At 32.9% G+C, this 25,948-nt stretch overlaps 1 protein-coding gene across 5 annotated transcripts; it reads right to left on the bottom strand.

The window, feature by feature from the left end:
• Positions 1-1,492: 1,492 nt before the first annotated feature.
• On the bottom strand, positions 1,493-25,459 carry LOC106674002 (exchange factor for Arf-6). 5 transcript variants are annotated; one of them, XR_002910108.1, is made up of 18 exons: positions 25,061-25,459; positions 18,563-18,629; positions 17,342-17,395; positions 16,990-17,271; positions 16,022-16,349; positions 15,512-15,756; positions 15,198-15,376; positions 11,826-11,978; positions 11,537-11,769; positions 11,278-11,471; positions 9,512-9,704; positions 9,282-9,454; positions 7,532-7,760; positions 7,324-7,468; positions 7,117-7,260; positions 6,785-6,936; positions 5,508-5,665; positions 3,734-3,792 (listed from the first exon to the last, which is right to left on the bottom strand). XR_002910108.1 is itself a non-coding variant. In XM_014406421.2 (17 exons), exons 1-17 carry the CDS (start codon positions 25,196-25,198, stop codon positions 1,508-1,510), a joined length of 2,925 nt encoding a protein of 974 aa, XP_014261907.1. In that variant the 5' UTR covers positions 25,199-25,458; the 3' UTR covers positions 1,493-1,507. The 5 variants fall into 5 exon arrangements, 4 of the variants coding, with proteins under 4 accessions (XP_014261907.1, XP_014261903.1, XP_014261906.1 ...); XM_014406421.2 differs by lacking the exons at positions 3,734-3,792; positions 5,508-5,665 and adding an exon at positions 1,493-1,523 and having other exon boundaries at positions 25,061-25,458; XM_014406417.2 differs by having other exon boundaries at positions 2,415-5,665.
• Between the last annotated feature and the right edge of the window lie 489 nt (positions 25,460-25,948).

Raw genomic sequence — 25,948 nt, 5'->3', positions numbered from 1 at the left:
TATCATTCGATCGCAGGGGCTTCGGTGGCCACAGGTCCCGGCATTCGAGAGCTAGTTTTCCCAATCCACTAAAAGGCGTGGGCTGCATAACTTGGAGAAAGTGAATCACTTATTAAGACGGGTTCATGAGTTGACCATTGAGCAGGCACGACACCAAGTAGAAATTTGTCAACATCTTTACAAAAACTCAAATAACCCTTGGTTCATCAAAACAATAATTACTTGCGATGAAAAGTGAATCGGTGAAACCTCAAGACCAAGAAACATTGGCTAGACTAAAATCAGCCTGCTGTACAAATCACTAAACAAGGGGAATCTGACAAAAAGACAAGGCTCTATATTTAGGAATTATGGAGGCATAATTAATCACAAGTCATTCTAGACTTCGATCCACTGAATCAAAACTATTGTGATTAGTTACAAAAAAGTGTATGATATTTTGACTCAGCATTACCCAGGATTAGTAAATAGAAACCTGATTTTGTTTCAACAAGATATCGCCTGACCACACGCTTCTCATTACACGAACCAAAAAATGACAGAATTGGAGCTTTTCACCCTGCTTATAGTCCAGACTTATCACCTTCCAACTACCTGTTCCAATTCATGGCTCATTATCTTCAAGGAAAATTTTTTAATTCTCTGGACAAGGTTCAAAATGGAGTTGCAGAATTCGTTCAAAACCCGGTATTGTGAAGGAATCCAACAGCCTGGCATCGAGATGGCAACAAACTGTAGAACACAATGTTACATACTTCAACTATTTAAAAAAAAAAATTAAATTAGCAAGAAAAACCAATTTTTTATGACTCATCCTGAAATAAATAACAAATAATTTTTTTTTAAATGTAATAAATTTTTCTGTCACCTACAAAATATTCTGGCCGGAAAAATGTTGGATGAATGAACATGGCAAGCTATATGGTGTTGGCTGGTGACAGAACAGTCTAATAAGTGTTTTCTGATGTTACTACAATAAAGAATATTTCTTTTAATGTGTCGGTTTGGTCACCTTAAGAAATATTCTAGTGGACAAAGATCATTTGCAAATTCATTTTAGCCATTGTTCTGGAACGTATACGCATACGGACGTCGTTCCAGAATGACCTACATTTCTAGAAAAAAAAAAAAAAACAGTTTTGAATCTTGTTGAATTTTTGAAATCAAATCTGTGACATGACCTTTAATATTCCTTTGGCAACGTTACTGTGAAGACTTTTTGAATTTGACTTTAGGAATTTTTTTACGATTTTTTGAAGGATTTAACAAATTTTTTGTCATACCTCGGGTCTTTCAAATCAGAGCTGTAACAAACGTGTTAAGCGTCTCTAGTTATGGTTCTGGTCCCATGGGCGAGATGATTTTGACAAGTTGACCATCCTGTTCATTTCCTTCTATGCCTTGATGTCCTGTGAGTCTTGTTTTGTTTTTCCAGTTTCATTAGTGAATTTAGTCCCTGACAAGTTTGTACTTGAAAGCATACTCATTTAGTGCCTTTATGGCTGCACTAACTTTTACTGGAACTAAAATCAAGTGTCAATTGATATAATTCATATTTAATGGATACCAGAACATTGAAGTTTGTGCAAAGGAAATCAGGTTAGTCAGATGTGTTTGAATATTTCGCTCTTCATTGTGTCATATCGTCTATGTCAAACACTTGGTTTTTTTGTGCAGCAATTCTTCAAACATTCAAAACTCGAGCCTAGATAGTTAAAGATGGTAAGTATCTACAGGTTTATCACCCTGCATACGACAGAAAATTTTCATGATTTTGTTTATTCCTGAGACTTTGGTATGAAAAAAGCAATAAAAATTTTAATTACAATATTTATTTGTTGAATTTCAATTGCATTCTGAAAAAAATAAAAATAAAGGAAATTCCATATGACAACAAGTTTACACTAACATTTATTATTGCACCTATACAATAGTTAGTAGTGTCACTTGGAAATTACAAATTTATTTTGTTTTCGTCATTATAAAAAAAAGAGTAAACAATTTTTCAATAAATAATCAAAACTGAAATGGAATGTACTTTCTTTTATGGTTTTCAATACATTGAATAAAACTGAAATAATCATAAATATAAACAACAAATTATAGAAACGTAAATAAATAAAATGTGCACAGCACCTATTACAGATAATTTAAATGTTATCCAAGACAATAATTCAATTTATTATCTCTTTACAATCTACATCTCACTAGATTTAGTAATGCTAAAATCACATAGTGTTAATTTATTTACTATTTACAATATAAGGAAAATTAAAGAAAATAAACAGTCGTTTTTTTGTTTGTTTTTTTCAAATTAAAAGGAACAAAAAATGTCAATGCTCATACAAGCTGTTTGCTTCAATAATGCTATTCATCTGATACTAAACAATTTCTCAAGAATGAAAGACATTGTGTTTTGAAAATCTAAATTTGTCCAAAAAAAAAAAAAAAAATGAAAAATAAAGAATCAAAGCCATGAGTTGTACAATTCTTGTTCACGAATATAAAATCATTTATAATTATTCAAAGAAATCAAAGGTAATTTTATAAAGTCTTAAAACAGTCCCTAATGTTGGCACGATCAAGAGATTCCTATATGAATTTTTTTTTTTTAAAGAAAACTTTTCCCTTTTACAACAGGCTTTTTAACTTTCAACCTTTTTAAGTCTCGAATCCCCTCTTGTTTTTAGTCTTTTAACTCATGATTCTGAGAAATTCTAAAGAGTTTTACAATATACAATTAATACATCTATAGACAAATGTGTACACTTTTTAAACTTTACAATAAATTAATCTTCTTTTAAGTACTTAATGAGTTTTTACTTTAAACTCATGCTATGTTTAAAGTTAGGCTGACATTTTTTAAAATATTTTTAGGTACAGGTGGGCTAAAAACATCTTAATATTAATCGTCTATGTACTTAAATAATTACATTCTCAGATCTCAAAACGATAAAGCATTGTTCTTTTTATATTTCTATATACAAATACTGCCAAATATGCAATAACTGTTTAGTTTACTATAATAAACTATTTTCATTCCATTCGTTATTTACAGTATTTATTAAGGCTTTTTTTTCAAATGAATCATTTGGTTTTTTTATATGTAATAATTTAAATGCTAGTTCCTTAATTGAACTGTGAGTTACATGTTGATTTAAATACTTTTTTTTATTGCCTTATGGACAATGAAACACTAGTAAAATATAACAGCCTTCGTTTTAAATATACATATTCATTATTTATTGTTTAAACTATATTTTACATACAATTTTCAATCTTAAATGCATGGTAAAATGTTTTCTCTTGCGATTTTTTTTTTCAAGTTCAAAAAGTGAAACTGATTCAATGATTTTTGACGGTAACTTTTTGAGTGAAGTTCAAATAAAAGTACGCTCATTTAAGATTGTTATACATTAGAAATAAAAAACAAAACACCATCTTAACTTTAAACCCAGAGTGAAGTATCGTTATCCATTGTGACTTAAAATTAAAATAGTTAATCTTAAATTCTATGAATTCTCTGAGTATTTTTTTTTTCCTTGCACAGTTAAAACTGGAACTAATTGACATGATTCGGTAACAAAAATGGCACATATTCCAACAGTGATCTCCAATATACCATCTGTTTTACAAATTGTTAAAACCGACAGTAAAAGTTTTGAAATTTTCTCTTATTAGTGGTATTTTTCAGCCTTAATTTTTTTTTTAAATTAACTCCAGGATTTTTTAAGAGATACTTTTAATTTTTTTTAACTTTAACCAGCACTATTCGCACCTTGTTTTTGCACCCTAAACGGCCGGATAGGAAGAACAAAAAGAGAAAAACAAAAAACACAAATTAATATAAAAAGCATACTGAAAAAACAAACACATAATACAACAATAGTGTTAAAGGCATGCTTCAAACACACAAATTTAGAAATAATAATGGAAAAATTCTAATGCCAACATCAAAAGAATGTGAAAATTAAATGTAAACCAATTATTGTTAGTTTAAAAATAATAATAATAATAATATGTTGCTGAAGTTATTTGGACACAATTATTGCTATATCACTTGTTCAAATTAAAATATCTTTACATTTTAAGAAGTAGTTAGTAAATTTAGGGTCAGTCTGAGTACCAATAAAATTATTGTCACCAATAATGATTATGAGGATCAAGGTGAGGACAGCAACAGGAACAAAACACGTTTTATGGCCAGCTATAGATACACTTCAACATCAACAGGGAAATAATCAACTAAAGTACGGCATAAAAGTAGTGTTTTCCTGTCAATGACCTCATTTTGATCCTAATAATCATTATTTTGAATGCAGGTCAATCTTGTAAAATATTACAACTATTGCCACCAGTTTAATCATCGCTAATCATCTTGCAATTTTTCTGAGATTTCCTCCTGTGTTTGGAAGACTTATTATCATAAATAAAATTGAAGGGATAAATCCGAGGACATTCTACAAGAGCAAGATGACCGACAGATGATCATAAATTAATTTTTTCCCCCTATGTTCAGTCCTAGTTTTACTGATTATTTGTTAACGACTATTTAAAAATATGGGTAGTGTGTTAGTATTTTTTTACATATTTATTTTTCAATTGAACTGAAAGAGAAGCCCTGAGTTTCATGGTCGGATTTTTATTTTTAATATCTGACTAATCATCATTTTTATGATTACATTGGTGTCCAATGTAGCTTTACGACTATTTAAGTAGAAAAAAAATTACTGGATTTTTTTTTAAATTAGTGATGTAAAACAACAAAATATTCAAAAAGTCCAAACATGTTATAAGAAAAATTCCGCGCAAATGATAAAAAATAAAGTTCTGTTTGTAGATTTCTTTGGATTAAATCAAATGGGAAGTAGGCAAAACATTTCAAACCTTAAGTATAACATACTTAATACATACATTTTAAGTTGAAAGTGTTCTATAAGTTCAAAAGTAAAAACAAAAATATAAAGAGTTGGCATTAGAGGGAAAATGTAGGCAAAATAAACACATAAAACACATGATGCACACAAAAAAATTCAACAAAAAGGGTTTGTTAAAATTCAGGTCAGGTTGGTCTAAAGTTGGAAGATCTTATCTTAATACTGATCAATTTATGCAAGGAATGTAGGGAAAATATTATCTAAATTAATTTTTTTTTTTTTTTTAATTCATAGTGCTGGTGCCTATAATTTCATTTATTTTTACAACACTGAAATATTTAACCCCAGAGAGCTTAGAAAAAAAGTTCAAAATAAAATAAAAGTTTGTTCAACTTATTTTACTATCACAGAGAAATGGTTTGAAAGTCTGTTAAAATGCAAGGGAAAAACCAAGCATAGTTATGAAACATTGATCTAAAGAGGATGAAGCCGATGTGATCTCTTGCAGTTAAGCTGGAGTCGAGTTAAAAAAAAATAATAAAAAAATTAAAAAAAGACAAGCATGATGCTGAAGTCAGAAAAAGACAACGTTCAAAGCAAAACAAAACGTTCATTGACATCAACACTCACATAAGCTCGTCGGGGACTAGCTTTGGAAACAAGAGAAACTAAATTGGTGTGCTTCTCTCAACTAGAAAGAGGGCTCCGACGTCTCTAGTGAAGGCAGCGCTTGGTAATTCGCTGGGACTTTGAAGTTATGAAGACTATAAGAAGGGCAGCAGCAACTTCTACGGATAATCGAAACAGATTTACTATTTTTTTCTCCAGACGTTTAAAAATATTATATGCATAATGAATTTTTTTTATTTATTAAATTAAGAACTGCTAGAGATCACATCATTTTTAAAAGCCGCTTAGGAGGATAATCTTAAACCAAAGCCAGCGCTAAGACAAAAATCGAACTGACTTTTTTTAATTATTCATAAATTGAACCTACGATAAATACATTAGCTAAAAAATCTGAAGCATTCGCTAAAATTTAAATGTAAAAATGCATTAATTCATTTCATTAATTCATTCAAAGCAAAACTGTTCAATAATCAAACATACAGATTAATTGTTATTAAATTACCCTTCTTAAATTTTTATGTCTTATCCACTTTGATGTCATGTTAATACTTTTTTTTATTTACCCCATTAAGAAAAGGATTGATTAAGATCAACTGCAAAGTGGTCACTTGAGCCTAATAAACTTTTTGTAAGTAAAAATTATTTGGAATCCATTTAAGAATCTTGATTTAAAATTATCAATAATTTATGCTAAATTACTTTTTTTAATTAAAATTTTACCTATGGATTAAAAACTAAGATTATGGTTTTTTTTAAATGATAGGAGAAAAAATAGGCACTTTTTTATAAATAGCATAATATTGTTACAGCAGGAAATTTTCCTCTGGGTAATTCTAAAATTCATGTGCAAAAATCTGAGCCCAATTTCAAAAGCCCAAAGTAGTGCGTGCACAAGTGCAATTTATTCTAGTGAGAAAAACTGTGAAATCTAAATTACTTTGAAAATGTGTATTTTTAAAATTTTAAAAACAAATTTGCGACCTATCTCTCTTTTTGTGAAAATCCTCGGACTACCACTAGTTTCATAAGCGATGACAAAAATATATTTTCATCTCGGCATATTTTTTTTTTAATTAGACCACAGCCACCGGACACGACTTGAACACAGGAGCTGCGAGTTGCACATCTCACGGATCTGAGACTCAAAACTTTCTCGTCAAAATTTCCGCTTTTGTACTAATCCGTATACGATAGGTTAGACGATACAGGCAGAAATAAATCGTCAGCCTATGTCAGGTACAGTGTCCCTTGCATAGATGGCCGCCCTATAACTGTACCTGTTGCTAGCCGGGCTCCCTCGCCTGTCCTCGCCACAGCCGCCCTCCTCGGCCGCCTCGCCTATGCTTTCGATGAGAGAACCCTCGCTCATATCGGGCAACTGAGTCATTCGAGATCTCAGCAACGACACGTACAACTTGTACCGTTTCAACTGGAAAAGAAAATTTGTATGAAATATTTAAATTGTTAAGAAAATCAAGAACTTATGCACTTATACAGCAGTGATTTAATTGAATAAAGAAGAATTAAAATGTGAAATTGATTGTAATTTAAAATTTATTTTTAAAAAGTTTTTTATTTATATAGATAATTTATTATTAAGTATTTTTACTTCATATTGAAGGTAGTTGTCTTTTTCTCTAAAGTTGTAATGTACAAGTTGCTTGGCGCCTCTTTCCGGAGGATGTTTCCTATGACTTTCCAGCTCCGATTCTAGCTTCTGAACCATAGTTTCATGATCTCTTAATTGATCTCTCTAATACAATAAATAAACAATATTATAAAAAAAATTATAATAATTGAAAAACCGTTGGCATACAAAATTCAGTTTTGTGTGCGAAGACGGAAGAAGTGGCCTTTGGAATTTTTTCTGAGAGCCGACAGCCCCAGGGAGAGGTTGTCCTGAGAAACTCGCGCAAACAAAGTTGATCGTGTCTATCCAAGACTGCAGCTCTTTCGAATCACTGAAACAAATAGTAAATATTTTTTAAATTTAAATTTAACAAAATAAATTAAATAGGTTATACCTCGTTTGGAATAAGTAAACAGCCTGGTCTGCAGTCTCCAACCTGAATACGTGGAGCTTCTTCGTGTAGTCGGTCGCTTTCGTAGCGAGTGCATGATGGATGCGCACAGCATTGTGAAGATTGTCGCTCAGCTGCGTCCTCCTGAATCCGTGTTCGTCTTTATGCAGATAGAGTACAAGATCTCTAAGAGTGCAGTAATACATTTTCCACCCTCTTTTCCCCAAAGGTGCTGTGTAAATCAAGTAAAAATAATTTATAATCTAATTTATAATCAAATATAAACAGATAAAATTAATTTATAAGAGAGCTTTTTTTTTTTAATTTAATGAGTTGGTTAGGGGTTAGTTAAATTTAATGGGTTATGTTTGTATATTTCTACATTTTCTCAAATTAATTAAGGTTTTTAAGTTGAGATAAAAAAGTCAGTGTCACGAGCGGGATTCGAACCTATGATCTTCGGCTTGATACGCCGCTGCTCTACCACTTGAGCTATCGTGACTTCGATCCCCTCGGGCACTAATTTCCCATCTCAACCCCACTTTTTTTCCCCTCCTTTTTGCCATTTTTTATCTCAACTTAAAAGCCTTAATTAATTGAATGTTATTAATTGGTCAAGCAGACCACAAAAAATAGTGAATTTTCTCAAATATTCATTTTTTGTCTTTTATGTACATTATTAAGTTTCATGCTTGTCTGTATCTTTGAGGGCCCTTGATGGTTTTTAATTTGTAATTCTGCTGACTACATGGAGATACCTCACAATATTCATTTATTACTCTTCCTTTTTTTTTTTTTTTTTTTTTTTTTAATTAGTCGGATAGATTATGGATACCAGTACCCCTTGAGTACTGAGCTTATTGTACTCCTTCCTGGTTTGGGAGCTCGCACAACACGCGTAAATTGAACCCCTGGAGTGTCAGTGTCCTTCCATTAAGAAACTCTTTTTTTGAAGGAGGTCAGGATGAATTCAGGGTCTCTGAGACCCGATCACATTGGACCTTCCATTAGCGGCACCCTTATGGTTTGAAAAAAGAAAAAAAAACAGAGATGATGATGGGATGCAAACCTACCGCAGTCCTATTGAAGTTTAGTAAGAAGAATGTTTGCCAAACTCTTAAATTTCAATTTCAAGAATTTTCTTTATTTGACATTTTGAATTGGTTGTCGTCCTCTATGGAAGGCCTACCACGATCTTCCCTAACTTAGAGATTGAAATCTCCAAGATGAAATCTCTGAAATCATTGCTGCACTGTGCATTTGCTAATGCTTTCCTCCCCCCTGTATTGATGTTACACGCGGTTTAGGCCGCACTTCACCCAAGTTTAAATTCATACAAATAAATTTGACAAAAATCTAGTTTAGACATAATTTAGCAGGTCCTCACTCTTATAAAATTCAATATAAACTAAAATGTTTTGTATAAAAGATAACAATTAAAAGTATTTATTATAATCCATAAATTTAGATTTGAGGATTTAGCTTTGTTTACATGAAAACACCAGAAAAAAATAAAACAAATGAAAATAAATAAACAATGCACAAACCCAATAATACACACGTACAAATGGGTTTTGAAGCCATGAGAAAGAAAATATTTTATAATGTACAGTGACACTTTTTCTTTATGAAAAACTGCATGGATTTTTCTGGTTACCTGGTAGTATGAGACTACAGTTAGCATGTTATGTTATGATATAAATGACTAAATATTTCTTAAGTTAAAATATTAACAAAAGGTGCAAAACTTTACTCTTTTTGCCATTGGGCTCCACACAGCATTTCCTCATCACGTAGCCCTTTTTGTACTCGATAGCTGGTGTTGTTGAAGGCACGTCAAAAAGCCCTTTACTCGTTTGTGCACCAGTCACGCCGTCTCTATCTGAACTAATTTTAGAGGATCCTTGGTCATCTGTCTCTTCATCTCTTTGAGGAAAAAAAACATTAGTATATTATCTTGGTTGTAACAAAAATTATACTTACAATGCCCATTCGAGTGGATAATTTTTAATTGACTGATATAAGTTTTTAAGAATGTCCCTCGGGAAATTCTCACCGTCATTTAGTTCGGATAGATTGTCAATGAATTCGTTACAAGTCATTTTCCTCCCTATCGTCTGTCCGTGTAGGTCAGTATTGAGCAACATTATCGCACATGTCAATGTGTGTACCGCATCTGAGAACAAATGAATTGTTTTATAAAGGTGCAAAATAATCATTAAAAAGTGTAAGTTTTCATTTATAATTTTCAGTTTTTATAAGCCACAGTTTTAACCTTAAATTTTAGACAGAGGAAGATCAAAGTGAGGCAAATAGAAGTAGCAAATACTAAGTTTATGTTTATTTATAAACATCCTCTCTAGTTTTGTAAACAGATTAACACATGACTTTCTAAAAATTAACCCGGTTCAATTCTTGCTGGGTGGATAAATTAACAACATTTATTTAGATAAAATTTCAAGCTGATTGCCATACTTAGCCTAAGTTTTGATCACTGAAAAATCAATCCTTAATTTAAATAAGTAAATCTCAAATAAAGAGGAAAAAAGCGGGTCTAGCAGTTATTCAAAAATCCCTATATGAATGTAATCCGGCCCTTAAAATAAAAAAACAATAAAAAACAATGTGATATAAAATCCTTAAATCGTTCCCAAACTCCAAGAATAAACTGCAATGAAATATTCGTAGTACATACAGTGCTCTCTCCCTAATCTGAACATCAGTGCTCGGAACATTCCAGTCACCTGAACTGGAAAAAAATTCAAGAAGTCAGAATTTTAAAGGGATCAAATGAAACATTCAAGGAAGCTTTTTGAGGATCAGGGATGTGGTCCAATTAGAGAGTATTATATCTCTGCCAAGCTTTAGACTCTTTATTCAGTCTACATCAGAGCTGAATAACACCGTCAAAGAAAGTGAACAAAAGCAATACGTTGGAGTACTTCAGTAATCGTTTTTCAATAGTTAATTAGGGAGAGAAAAAGAAAAGGGTGTGAGGACTCATACAAAAAACACGACCAGCTTAGACTACATGCAATTTTGATAATTTCTATTGTTCAATGAATCTCTCACCTTCTTTCACCAATAAAAAACGAAATTGGTTTATATTCTCCTTATTTTAAGTATAATATACCTACTGCTTAAAAATGAGTAAAAAAAGAGGAAGAAGCAATGAAGAAAATATTAAATAAATTGTTAAAAAACTGATCTTTTAAATAAAAATTGACAGTATGTTACTATAACAGGTTTAATGTTTTGTGTAATTATTTTTATTTATTTATTAATTTTATTATTTTTATTATTATTTTTTTTTTTTTTGAAACCCACTATAATCTGAATCCTCTGCATTAGAACAAGTGAGATTTGTATTTAATGGTGTGCTTTTATTGCTGTTTGCTTATCACTAGTACTTGAAATTGCGCGAAGAAATGACATGACTATCAAAAACATTTCAATGAAAATCAATTAAAAGTGTCTAATCTATAAAAAAATAACGATTGCTAAAAATGAAACTAGTATGAATTTATGCCTGAGTTTATAAAAATTATGATCAGAAATGTTGCTTGCTGTGCTTTTGTTTTATGGAAATTTTTTGAAAAAACATCCTGGCAGTATAATTTTGTTTTCCCATTCTATTTAGCTTTTATGAGAGTTATACATCTAGTTTAATTATTTATTTGTAAATAACTAATAACCGCAATAAAAAACTTTAAAAAATTATGAAATTTAAATCTTAGATGAAATATTACCTTGAGAAGTAAATATGCCAGGATTGCAGTCTAAATATCTTTTACTAAAATGTACCAGTACTCTTTCACGCTCCTGCGTCTCACCGGTAAGGCAGAATTGAGTGAGGAACTTCCTGAGAGCTGCATCGAGAGAATCTCCCATGAAAGTGAAATATTTCAGGTACTCTTCAGCTACGGCTCGACTGAATTCGTTGCTGAAGAATAAGCCGATACGTTAAAAACAGGATGACAAGCAGAGGGGGAAAAATTGAAAATGTACTTTTTACTCAGATGCCTTGATACGTCTGATTTCTTAAAACCGTCAAGGGTGAAGAGACGTTTTGCAAGCCTAACAGCACTTGGGATGTCAACGCCCTTTGGGCTGTAGTGATAGGAGTGGAGAGAGTCAACATCAGAATCCTCTTCCTGGTTTTGGGAAGGAGGTGGCGACACTGATTTTGCAAGGTTGGCAGCACCTTCTGTAAGCTGCAACAAGCTTTCTTCATCTAGGTCCTAAAAACATCACACATCAGTGGTCTTATAAGAACACTTAAATCAATTAAAAATACCTCATAAATATTATGATCCATGTTCTGGTAATGGTCAACATTGTTTCCTTTGTTGCTTCCGGTACTGAGTCTACGTTGCCTTGGGCTGTTGGATCTACTGTTGTTATTGTTGTTGTTATTATTATTAGTGCAACCTTTTTCAGGGCCTTTCACCTAAAATTTTATTTAAAAATTAGCTTTGTATTACTAATCAGTGTGATAAATATAATAGAACTTTGTAAACCGAATGGCGCTCAGGATGTAGATCAGTGGAATTGGCTGAACTACATAATCCACCGAAGCAATTCATTTTGAGAATGGTTATAGTTGGCGTTAATTCTCAACCGAAATGATAGGATAGAGACATAAAGATAGCAAATGATAGATAACGTCTTATCACTTAATAGTAAACACGTCAACAAATATAAAATGTAGGTAACAAGCGTGAACACTATTTACTGACATGCGAATGGAATCCACTGACACAGGGGATAAAAATCAAAGGTCGTCACAAACCTGCCCACCCACATTTGTCTTTCAACATGTAAATTTATTTAAATTGTGTGATACTGAATAAAACGTGAATACAGAGTTCTAAAAATAGTGTTTATCACCTCATTGTTTTATTGTGTGTAAAAAACAAATAAGAAGATGTTCAATGACAAATAATAATTGTAATTTGTATAAATGGGATAAGATCAATACACGATCATAATCATCATCACATGAACAAAAGTAAAATTGTTCTTTTCAATAAAGCATGTAAGTAGATTTACTAAACAATAGATGTATTATAAATTTTTAAAAAAATATATATATTGTATTTTTATGACCAATTAAATTATGAAAAAATCCCTGATTCGATTAGAGTTACAAAATATATCCCCAGAGACAAAATTATGATTTGCACAGTTGGAAATATTTTCTTGTACAGTGAAACTTCCCTATAACGGACATCATTGGGAATGAAATATTGCTGCTACTTATGGAATAAATAGTTTACTTTTCCATGACCAGAGGGTTTTTCAAATTCACTGAGCTGCATAAAGGCAAAGTTACACGCTCCTTTAAAACTTTTCCTCTTTAAAACAAATTTTTAAACCTTTTGTAAAATGCTTCAAAAAAAATAAAGCTGTCTTATCGCAATTAAAAATATTTTTGGGTTCCAAATCAAAACAATATTAAGTTTATCAATGCAGGTTTGTACAATCTCGTTCCTTAGCTCCAATAATGGTCTTAAAAGGTATCTTATGTCATCAAGCCAAACTGAAGATACTTTAAAAACCATTTGCCCTAAATGTTTTGCAACTTCTAAGTCCTTTTCTTGGATAAACAGGCCAGACAGCTGTATTTTACAAGCCCGAGAATGGCAAAACCATTCTAATATGCTCTGGTCTATGGCTGAACCAGACATTTTAGGAAAAAATCCAAGAGGACGTGTTCATTTGCCTGGCTGTTTATGATGAAAAACTGTGTTGCCAAGACACACTTAGTTTTTCACTTTTGCTCACTTTAATTTTATTAATTTTTTATAAGGTTTTTATTATATATTATTAATTTTATTTTATAAGGTTCTTTTTTTTTTTTTGTAACGTTTTGGTTGAAATAAAAAAATAGTGTCACGAGGGGATTCGAATCCACGACATTTGTCTAAATACGCCGCTGTTCTACCACTTGAGCTATCATGTCTTACATCCTTTCGGACACCAAAAAATGGCAAAAAGAGGTAAAATTCAAAAGGTTGTAGGTCGAGATGGGGAGTTGGTGTCCAAGTGGATCGAACTATCGAAGTCATGATAGCTCAAGTGGTTAGAGCAGATGTGTATTTAGCTGAATGTCGTGGATTCAAATCCCCTTGTGACACTATTTTTTAATTTCAACCCAAAAAAAAAAAAAAAAAAAAGATTAACATCTTAGTTATATTTACTCCAGCTTGTTACCCCCTTGATTAGAAAACAAAAGACAGTCATGAGAGAAACCATCACTCTACATGAAAGGTTGGCAGCCACATTATGATTTCTCACTATGGGGATGAACTACGAAGAACTTAAGTTCTCTACTAAGATCTCAGCTCAGCGCTTAGGGGTTATCAATACCACATCTGTCATTACATTTCTATCCTTTGATGTTTTGAAAAGGTCGACCAATTGGTCGAGGACTGAATTTCTTTTATTTCTAACATGGTACTGTCCACCACTTTCCATAAACATGGTAAACTTTCATACAATTCAATCACCTCAACAATAAAATCTCGATAGGATGTCAATACCAATAAAGAATAAACGTTTTTGACTTTTTGAGAATGTACGATGGAGATGTTTGCTCAGTGACAGAAAGACAGGAAAAAAAAAACTCCAATATTACACCATTCACGCCAGGTTTTCCCATTCACGAACACACCATGCTGTCGTTGCACCATAGATATTTGGAGTGACAAGATGGAATTTGGACCTGTTGAATATTCGGCACAGCTCGGCACGCAATTTCAGTTTTGCCATTGACATGGTTTTTGGAATGGCGTCGCTCTGTTTGGACTGCTAAGAGCGATCAAGAATGGTCATCTTTAAACGTACGGAAGAAGTACTTAAACACGTTTGCGGGGAAGGGGCACAAAGGTTTAAGGGCTAACACGATGCTCATCACTGGTAAATTCATCTGATGATCCTGCATTAGAACCCAATATACTTACAAATGGGCTTTTTTATTTTCAACAACCCTGAGGGTTCATATAACCGTGTAGTTAATACCCACCTTCATTAAAAAAAAAATTTAATTAAATTAAATAATAATAATAAAAATGCAAAGTGGCACAATTAAAAATCTAGCAATATTGGGAAAATATTTAAAGGAAAAAAAAATAAATAAAAATAAAAATAGGGAAGATAGCATTATTTTCTGGAGGCTGCTGTCTGCTTTTGGGAGAATTTTCAAGCCAGAATATAGTCGAAAAAGCTGTCCCCATCTATTATTGGGAGTGTCTGCTTTCTAGAAGATTTTAATTAATACTAACTTTTAAATTATTTTATCAGCTTATTCTTAATTATATAATTATTCAATTAATTATACATAATTTTTCGAAATGAAAAATTTGTATCACAGGTGGAATTTGAACCCACGACTTTCAGTTAAATACAATTGGAATAAACGGGGAGTCGAAATGGGAAGTTTGTGGCATGGGCGATCAAAATCATGGTAGAGCAGCGGCATATTTAGCCAAAAGTCATGGGTTCAAATCCCGCCTGTGACACAAATTTTTCCTTTTGAAAAAATTGTGTATAATTAATTGAGAAGAGTTTAATGTGAAGAAACTAAGGGGAATCTGATTTTGTCCGTTCAAGAGAGGTGTCCGATAAGGGAAGTTTCACTGTATTTTTAACAAGCAAAATTTCTTACCTGAATAACTATTCTGTGTTGCCGGCTGCCTTTGGTAGTCTCACTTACAAGCAAAGTCGAGTCGGAGTCACTAGGATCGCTCACTTCCATGACAAAGTCCCGAGCGATAATTTCAGAATCTTCCTCTATAAAATCAGGAGAACTAATGTTGGAGATTGCCTCAGATTGGGAAAGATCACCTGTGATGAATATCAACTCTTATGAAGGAGAAGAGTATAAATGATATGGGTGAAAAACAAAACAAAATAAAAATAATGTGATGTTTGGAAAAATAAAAGTGATTTTTTTTCTTCTTCTCCTCGGCCTATCTTTACCTTGAGGAATGGCTGGGAGTGAATCGGGCTTTCGATCATCAGCGTTCAACTTCTTATCAGAACATCCTGACGAAGAAGAGGAAGAGGACATAACGGAACTTGAAACCGATGTGGGGGATGCCGGCGAGCCGGATCGGTGTGGTGATACATTATTGGAAGACGTCGTCGTTCTTGAGCTAGAATTTGATGACGAGGGTGCATTGTATGTCCATACTATCCTTTGGTCCTCATTTTCACTGTCTTGCCTGGAAAATTATGAAAATAAGACCTACTCAGTCGTGCAGATAAGAGCAATTATCACAAAGCGGGAGGAAACTGATAAAGATATCAAAAAGCTGATTTTTATTTTTAATTCAACAGAATCAAATTGGTTAAAATAATGTTTACGATAAAGATATGCAATTTGTTTTATGCTGATTTATTCTGCACATAATCCTCAAGTATACTACAGCATTACCAACAAAACAGTAAGTGTTTATAAATTACTGGAGAAATTAAAAAATGACAAACCTAGTGTCTAAGAGCGTGTTGAGAGAGGAGGTGACGTCATCGTCTATGTCTATCGCGACAGCAGACATAGAGTCCTTGTTGGACTGTAGGTGATCCTCAGATTTGGAAGTTCTGACAACGTAAGAAGCAGTAGTGGAAGTGACGGCCGCCGATGTGGGGCCAGAGGCCGGTGGAGTCGGCGAGGTGCTCGCTGAGCCGACCTTGTTCGTGTGTCGTTCGGCCTCTACAGGGCTTGTCGGGACAGAAGCGTGCCTCTGGTGGTTATTGTAAGGGTGGATGTTATTCCTAAGCGAGTCCACTTTCCTCTGTTGCTTAGGAAGTACAGAACCTAATAAAAACCAGTATTTAAAAATAATAATAAGTTGTTGTTTGTAAATTGGTTTTAATAACAATTCCATTTATTTCAAATTTTACACAATTAAAAAATAATTATAAAATTAAATTAAGTTGATGTTAAATATTGCTAAATGTTACTTAAAACAACCATTCAATTATGTTAATTCAAAATGAATTTTGAATACTATGGAAAAAAAATCCATGTGCACTTAGGTCAATTCTTGTTATCCTTGTAAATTTTGACTAATTTTCAATTAATAAAAAATAAACAAAAATTCTAGCAGGCATATTAAACAAATTAATAAATAAATAAAAATTGGAATACATTAAGTATAATTAATACCATAATTCAAGTGAACATACCCATTGTGATAATTAAGTTATTACTTGAGGTGCCGAAAGCATTTACAAAATCCAAGGGTGGCCAAGGATTGTAACTTTGAAAGTTTACCATTGCGGTACAAATAGTAGATTAATCCATGAAACTATCCCATAAAATCATTGATTCTATAATAAAAATATAAAAATGAAAACTATAGATGAATTTATAAATTTTCCATATCAGCTGTGGTGAATTAGCTGCTGTTACAATTTTTTTTTTAAATTTGCCAATAATTCTATACGAAACCGACCTTGCTGGGTCCTGCAAATCTTAAGGACTCGATCACCGGTCATGACGAACGCCTCGAACTTGGGCTGCTGGTGGTCGTGCTTAGGTTCAGACAGCGAGTCGCCGTTTGTTCGCGTCACGTCTTCAAGGGGCGGCGGGTGCACCGGCGGTGGTGGCTCGACTCCACCGGCACACTCATCGAGGGTGCTGCCGCAGTCGGATATCAACTCTGGCAGGTTTATCTCCCCCCGGCACTGGACCGGGGTCGAAAGGTAGTGCCTCATCCTCGCCTTCATTACTGGGTCTGTTCAAAAATAAATAAATCAACAAAGTTAAATAAGAAAAATAAACCATAATGTAAAAAAAAAGCTCACCTCTTTTTAATCTGAGAGATACAGGGTTTTCGCAAAGGCGTAGACATTTTAGAACTACAAAAATTAATTACCAATAAATTAGTTTTTTTTAATTTTCTTGATAAGTTAAATTTTAAATAAATTTTATATAAAAGCTTTAAAATATCAAAATTTGACTCTAGGGAGCGTGAATTTGGGCTGTAAACTTACCAACATCATGCATTGCAACTTTCAACTAAATGCTACTTAAGGAGTCAAACTGTTATTGCCTGTTGAGTCATTTTGTGATAAATACATAGAGTTGATTCATAAGAGATCACAGGGTCACAGTTTGAACGAGTATATCTGATATGTCAAGTTACGCTTTGTTTGAAAATAAGGACGGGATAATTAATTCAAAAGCCTGAACTCTCTGGTTTTCTTGGGTTGCCCAACCATTACGAATTATTCATAAGGATAATCATGTCGTTAACGGCTCAGTTTTTACCTATCAGACCAAGAAGGATATCGCTCTTTTTTCATTTCAATGGGATATAAAGAGGAAAAATTCAAAAAAATTAAAATGTAATGATCTGAGTAATAAATTATATTATTATTGCATTAATAGAATCATAGACTGATTCTACATATATTATTAGTTGCAAGGCAGAATAACAAATTGTTTTGTGCACTCTTGGAAGAAAATGAATTTCAGCAAAACAGATACATGGATAAATGGAAAATTAAAATTTGTAAACACTAAACAATTAAACCTAGTAAAATTGATATTCTCAACAGCTACATCTAGCAATAATTGCATCTCAGTGGAACTTCATTGATTATGATATTGCCACTGTACAAAATTTAAACGGAGAGACAGTAAGATTGATATGGTCAAATGGCTGCAGATTAAAAAAGAACGTGTGAAAGATAAACTTTTAATTAAAAAATATAAATAAACATTTATTTCATCACATGAAAAGATACTACAAACTCAAAAACACAATTGATTAAGGTTTTTCAAAAGGATAGAAGAACTGGCAATCATTTTCATTTTAGGGTTTACACATATCTAAATATATGTAGGATAAGACACCAGTCACAAAAAGCCTTGATTTTGGGTTTACTTTTAACTATTCTGTACGTTCATTTCGTTATTAAGGCCCATTACAGATTAATACACACTGAGTAAAACATAAAAAATGATCAAAATTAAAATATTCTAATCATTTTCTAAAGGTGATGGAATAAAACTAGTTTTACCTTCTTTTGTGTTCAACCTATTGACATCGGTTTCGTTCACTTTTAATATGACATCTCCAGCTTCGACCTGAAATCACATACATAAATAAATATATAAAAATAAAATATAATTTTTTTTCTTTGTGGGGGCGATATTAGCGGCTTATCCTGGATTATAGGTTATTTCTTAATTAACTGTCTTCTCTTTGTGGATGATGTAGCCATCCTGGCTAGTTCTCCTGGTGCTCTCAGAGGAACTTTGCCAAATTGAAAAATTGCTAACTGCTGGAATATGTTTTCAATGGAACCTTTGTGTCCATTTAAATAAATAAAAAAATCATGGGTTTTTTTTGTAAGGGAGGAAGGCTGGCAGGGATCGCTGGTTCTTCCAGGGCGAATGAATCGAAGTCGTGAAAAGGATAATATCTGGGGGTCATCGTAACACCAAAACTCTCTCTGACTCAACCTAAAAAAGAAAGTTTCAACGTCCATATTCGCTATTAATTCAATTTCGTCCAGCCTACTCAGGCTGCTTGTTAGGTTTGTAGATAGCGACGTTTTGATTTAGTTAAATTTTTTCAACATTTCTTTAACAGAAAATTATTTCACCACATGACCATTACTCTGAACTACATCTGCTTGGAAACATCAACAGGCTCTTTCTTCTTGTAAACTTACTTCTTCACTCCTGCACTCTCATTACCTGAACACAGACAACTATTGAAAACTATTGCAGTTGAAATGATTAATACCAACTGTCCTGGTTCAAAACGGTCAATTAATTAGTCCAGGATTGTAATCAGGACTTTGTTTTTACTGTTAGTAACCATGAAGAATGGTTTTCAATAATCCTGTTTTTTTGTTTTGTTTTTTAATTCATTTGTTCCAGACACGTCGAAGATTTTTCCAAATTGGCTTATTGATCCATTCAATTTCTGCTATATAAGGAACTTGATTCAAAACTTTTTTTTTTAACTAAACAATAAAAATCTGATGTCCCGTGTAATATAAGGTGGTTCTTCAAGCTTAGATGCAAGCTGATCTACCTTAATTTCTCCCCACAGATAGATGATTCTGTCACTGTCCGCTGAGTTGATTCTCTTTTTGGGTTCTTACAGAATTTCGAGAGTGTATTCTCGAAGAGGAGCTCTGTATGTTAGTTTTTGTTCTATGTATGGCAGACACCAGGAACTCATTTTCTCTTAGGTTTATTTTTGTCTTATTTTATTTTTTGTATATGTATTTTTTTTAAATGTATGTATCCTTGTTTTCAAGTGAATTATCCAGCCACCTATTCTGGCAGATGGTTTTACAATCAATGCTGAACTTTTTATTTATTATGATTAAAAACTACTTTCTCCAGTCTTCATTCATTCATAAGAAAAAGCCAAATTATTATTTAGCCAATATAGAAAAATACCTTAAAGTTAAATATTGCACTATTTCAAAGATAATATCAAAGTCATAGCTGATTTTTTGTTTTAAATTTTGAGTGTGGCATTTAATAAAAAATATTCAATTGAAACAAAATATACACGTATGTTTATAAGGAGTTAAGTAAGTTATAAGTTTCGCTTTTCTTTTCCGAATTTAAAATTGTCAGTGTTGACCCAGGATAATCGACAACCTGGTAATAATTTTCTACTCATCACACCGTGTCTAATTGGACAGAATTGTATTTTATGTTCTTACAACAATAAATGTAAATATTAATTTACTAGAGAATCCTTATCAGTCGTTAATAAAAGTTGTGAGACACACTTCTACTCAGTAATATATATTTTTTCTTCAAAACTTCAAAGACAGGGGTTGAAAATTTTGAAGAAAAAACTTGCAAAATTTTCCATAAATCGGAAAACTAAAGAAGTAAACATCTGCACGTTTTTATAGAAATTCCAGTGAGGCTATTAACTATCAGATATAGAAGCTCAGCTATTTCCTTTGGGACTTTCCAACTTGTAATACAAATTCCCATATATTCTATCTTCCTATTTATATTTCTCACTGACAACTTTCGTCTTTTTTAATACAAATATTAAGTTAAGTATTAAAACTTTAAAATAATTATTAATTATTCAAACGAAAGCAACTAATTATTATAAAATATAATTTTCTGTCCTTCAGATAATTGATTGGTCTGATTCTGTGAAAAAAATTTGTAAAATTGCATTTGTACAATGATCAGAGTTCAAATTCATAAACTTATTTTATTGTAATTTTAATAAAAAATAAAAAAATTCATCATAAGTTTAAATGATAAAAGAAAAGAATATTAGAAATTTCTTCTCTGTTTTTAAAATATGTGAAATCTGTGAAAGTGAAAGTTATAATATATTGGTAAGAGTGAAGAGCTCAGTTGAATACTGTTAAAAAGCTTTATATGACTGGATAAGACTATATATTTTATTATTATAAACTTGTCACTGGCAAATTATTTTTATAAGTGTCTTTAATTTTATCATTCACATAAGAAGTATTGAAAATTAATGTTTTGTAAAAACATGGTTGATTTGACTTTTTTATGTATGATCAGCAGAAATCCAAAATTTTATTATGCAGAGCACATAAATTTCCTTACTAGATTGAACAAGTCTCATTTAAATTAAGCCCTAGACTAAAAATAGAGGTAAACAATTGTTTTTCAAGGAGGATTGCAATTATGTCTAGACCGGCCAAGTGAAATTGCAATGTTCCAAGGCTATTTAACAGAAATACGATTCGAAAAGGAAACAGTCATTATTGTTACATTGACGGCATAAAAGATTGACACCGAGAAAGAAAAGAAAATGTATCCAATCGGAAAATTTCAATTCATGGAAAGCACAAATAATGAGAGAAAAAATATTTACTCATATTTTATTAGAGAATTTTCTTTCTCAGTGGATAAATAATTAAATGATGTTTTAAATGAACAGGATGTAAAAGTGCTAAGGAATTTTTGTATTTGAACTTTAATATAAGGGCAAAAAAAAACCAATGGTCCTGAGATAGAAATATAATTTGCAAAGTGTGTCTAGGATTACCTCGAAATAAAACCCTCCCTAGAATTTTATTTTATCACCTTATGTGTGTAAAAAATTTAGGTCACTTTTAATCAGACCTACAATTTAAAATTAATTGTCCCTAAAGTGATCGCATCCTGTTAAACGATTAAATATTATTGAAAGGGTTGTACATTGAGTCAACATTACATCCCATGATTTTTATATTTTCACCTTAGTAGGGCAAGGTGGCCGAGTGGTTTAGGGTTCAGCCTCTTATTTTCCACAAAAGTGGCATTGGGTACAAAATCTTGCCATAGCTCATGGTATTTTTTAAAATGGAAATTTTACTTAAAAAGTATTGTAAACTGGTATGACCCTTGTTTGCAACACCCAATGCTGGAAATATGACAGAAATTTCTTTACTTATTAATGTTAAAAAATTACACGTCATTTACGAAGATTTTGATTTACTAACTATATCTTTTATTGTGACTACGAGCTCAAATAAATAATTATATATTAACAATGTTATTAAGGTTTTTTAAAGGAATTTCTAAAAAATGACGATAAAATCTACATGCTGAGTTTGTACTTCAGCTGAAAACTTCTTGTAGAAGATTTTTGATTGAGACTTTTATAAAAGTCTACACCAAAATGCAATTCTGAATTTACAATACTTCTAGTTTTAAATTATACTTTAAATTTGAACCTGTTCAGCTTGCCGAATGATTGATGGTTTGCTTAAATGCTATTAATGTTGTCGTCATTATGAGACAGAACATTAAAAAAAAAATGTCGAGTTGAATAAAGCAGTTTATATAAAAAAAAGTTATTCTGAGTTTAAAAGCACAATTCTTAACGCTGACGTTCAGGGGAGCTAAAGTATTCCAGCAACTTGCAGTCAGTTCAGAATGTTTAAGAATTATTTTCTTTTATTTTCTGCCCGGGCAAAAATTGAAATTCCGTTCACAACATTGAACATGTTAAACAATGTGATTACGATTTTTCAAAGGGAAGAATAAAATAATAAGGGAATCACTCCACTCTTTATCTGTCTGACCAAGAATTTTTAAAATCTGCATATCAAGGACTGTACATATCAAAAAAAAAAGTCATGTGTTTGAGTCAAAACTACAAAATGCCATTCCTAATTTACAACGTTTACATTTTAATTTATATGTTTTTAATAAATTACGATTAATTAAGGTTTTAAGTTAAGATAAAGTTTTTAATAAAGTTCAGCCTGCCTGATTCATTAAAAGACAATTTAAAAAATATGAATAAAGTAATGTTTATTTTTAAAAAAAGTTACTCTGAGCACAATTACTAATACTGACATTCATGGGAGCCTAAGAATTCCAGCAACCTGCAGGCAGGTCATAATGCTTAATTTGTTTTTTAATTTTCCTCCCATGCGAGGGGGTGAGGCAAAACTTAAAAAAATGTCAAGGAGAATAGAGTAGTTTAAAAAAATTTACTCTGGGCTTAAAAACACAATCATTAATGCTGACGCCTGACTTTCAGAGAGACAAAATCTTCCAGCAACCTGCAGGCAGGTCACGATAAGTATTTTTTTTTACCTATCAGTATCAGTTACCTATCATCTTGGTCTGCCTATCCTCGCTGATTTTTGGTTCATACATGGCATTTCACACCCTTTTCAGCATTTAGGTGATATATGAATATGAATCATCATGAGATATCATGCGAACCGCAGGAGGAAATTTGACAATTTTTTTAATCTGCCACCTGAGCGAGGGGGTAAAAATTTAAAATTCGAGCTCGCAATGAATACAGTCACTGCAATTGACGCCACACCATGGAAGACATTCTAAATGTTGCAATGTATCAATTATGAGACAAAAAATAAAATATCCAGTTAAATAAAGTAATAAACATAAAAAATTACTACTTCAAGCTTAAAAACATCATAATTAACGCTGACATTAGGGGAAAAGTATTCCAGCAATCAGCAGGCAGGTCATGATTCATGGGAATTTATTTTTCCATTTGTTACCTCAGGGAGGAAGCGAAAATTTAAAATTCTAGCTCGCATTGAACACAGTCACTGTGAATGAAGCCATAGTTGATCCTATAAGCGTTACAGCAAATTAAGCTCTAAATTCTTTCATATCTCAAATAACAACGGGTTGATTTTAAAAAATCAAACAAAATAAGTACCTCACTGAATGTGTTGCTTTTCAAAGTAAAGAACAGAGCTATTATGATTTTTCAAAGGGTAAAGAAAAGTTATGAGGGAATCTCTCTCAAGTTGAAAACCCAGACCAAATATGAGCCTGTTCAGCCTGCCAGACGATTGAGGTTCACCGCTAGTAATGTCATGCCGTTAAATAAAGTAATGTCCATAACAAAAAGTTACTCCAAGCTTAAAAACGCCATCATTAACGATGACATTACAGGGAGACGAAGTTTCCAGCAATCTGCAGGCAGGTCTTGATGCATAGGAATTTTATTTATTAATTTGTTGCCTGGGGGAGGGGGTGAAAATTTAAAATTCTAGCTCCCATTGAACACAGTCACTGTGAATGACGCCACAGATGATTCTATACGCATTACAGCATACAAAGCTCTCAAAAATATCCACTTGATAAAAAATTGAATCTAATAAGTACCTCAATGAATGTGTTGGTTTTTATAGTGAAGAACAGTTATTATGTAGCCTCTCAACTCTTTATCTGTCCAAGAGGTTTTAAAATCATAATTTAAAAATTGTGTGTCAACAGCCGTTCATCGTACAAAAAAACCGGAATCTGTTGACTAAATGTTTAACTTATGGTGTCAAAAAAACAAATCCTAATGCTAATAAACTTTAATAAATCTAATGTTACTATGACATATTGAATGGTGGACGGTGGTCTGGGAGTCAGCGAACCAGCTGGGTCAGTTTGTAATCACAGGCTTTTGACTTTATGCGATCTTCAGTGATGAATGACCCGGCATCAGATCAACATATGACCGGTGTTTGACACTCAATAAGTGAAATTTTAGAGGGATGACATGGGCATGTTGTCATTATGAGATTAGGGGAGAATGTACAAGAGGTCGAGTTGACGTTTCTGATAAACATCGGCAATTTAATCTGCAATGTTATACAAATATAACTTGAGCTTTGGAAGAAGAGGATGAGCTCGGATTAAAAATAGATCCGATTGTTGTTTATTTCAAGGCGGTGATCAATTTTAATTGAGCCTGGCGAGGAGAAATCGCCAGGAAGAAAGCCGAAGTTTTCAGGGCAAGTCGGTTTAATTAAATGATCGCCGTTTCGCTCCGGAGCGAATCGCTTTTGGAGACGTCAATATTGACATTGGTCAACAGTCTCCGGGCTTCAAGGGAAGCGAGACGTAAACAATACACGGTAACGCCTACTTTGAAAAAGAAACCTACTGCTAAACATAAATCAATACAATTTAATTTAAAGAAATAAGGAATTTGAAATATTTCAAGTTTATGCGAGAGGCCGGGGGTGAAAATGTTGAATGTAGAGGCGGGCGGAAGGTGGAAAATAAGGACTTACGTTGCCGCTTTCGGCTGCGGGCGAGTTCTCGACGATGTCGTAGATGATGGGCGGTAGGCCGGGGGTGCCGAGGAGCGAGAACCCGAGGCCGCAGGTCGGATCCTTTTTGTTGAGGACGACGAGGAGCTCCTCAGCCATGGCAGGCGGAGGCGGAGGGCCGTGCTAGTGGCGCAGACGAGGGGCCGGGGGTGGCGAGGCGAGCCGCCTCCGGCGCATAAACGGGCCCGGCCCGGTCGAGCGGTTTGAACTGTCGGAGTTTTGTCGGCCGAAGAGAAACGCCCAGGATCGGCCGCACCTTCTTCCGTCGGGGGCCTCCGATCTTCTGGCTCCACGGACTTTCCACTGATGACCACCAGTTTCGACTTCAGAGTTCGGACTGGAACAGGTGTTCGCGCTGATCTCGCCACCGCTTGCTTCGGTTCAAACGCCGCCCCTTCGACACCGCCTTCCTTCCAAATACTCATTAAACTATTTTCTACTTTTCTTTTAAAATTTCACAAAAATATTTCATTAATTGCATTTTTCCCTCTAATGGATTCTTGTAACGCCGAAAAAGGTTTTCGCCAAAAAGTTCCCAAGATCAGGTCAACACTGTTCACCCCCCAGAAAACTTGGCTCCATTTTAAAAATTTCAGAAGTTCCCTTATCATCCAGCTTAAAATTGTAAACAAAACAACTTTAGTTTACAAGAACACAATTTCAAATAAATTTAAATTATAAATAAAAAGGACCAACGGTTATTAGCTTCTAATTACATCGACTTGCAAAAATGAAATGGATCAATTTAACAAACTCATCATAAGTGTAGATCCGAGTCATTATATTTGAAAATTACGCTTTTTCATTTATTCCTATATATCCATTTTCTTCCATTTATTCGAAATTTTC

Source organism: Cimex lectularius, unplaced genomic scaffold, assembly GCF_000648675.2.
Source record: "Cimex lectularius strain Harlan isolate CLEC.00 unplaced genomic scaffold, Clec_2.1 scaffold110, whole genome shotgun sequence".
Classification (NCBI taxonomy): domain Eukaryota; kingdom Metazoa; phylum Arthropoda; class Insecta; order Hemiptera; family Cimicidae; genus Cimex; species Cimex lectularius.
This window is presented reverse-complemented; position numbering and strand designations above follow the sequence as displayed.

Excerpts from the sequence above, each read along its gene's own strand:
- LOC106674002 (XM_014406417.2), bottom strand. The coding sequence starts at position 25,198 with ATGGCTGAGGAGCTCCTCGTCGTCCTCAACAAAAAGGATCCGACCTGC. Across the intron at positions 17,272-17,341 it reads ATCTCTCAGATTAAAAAGAG|ACCCAGTAATGAAGGCGAGG; the intron begins GTGAGCTTTTTT and ends ATTTTTGAACAG. Across the intron at positions 6,937-7,116 it reads ACAACTACCTTCAATATGAA|TTGAAACGGTACAAGTTGTA; the intron begins GTAAAAATACTT and ends TTTCTTTTCCAG.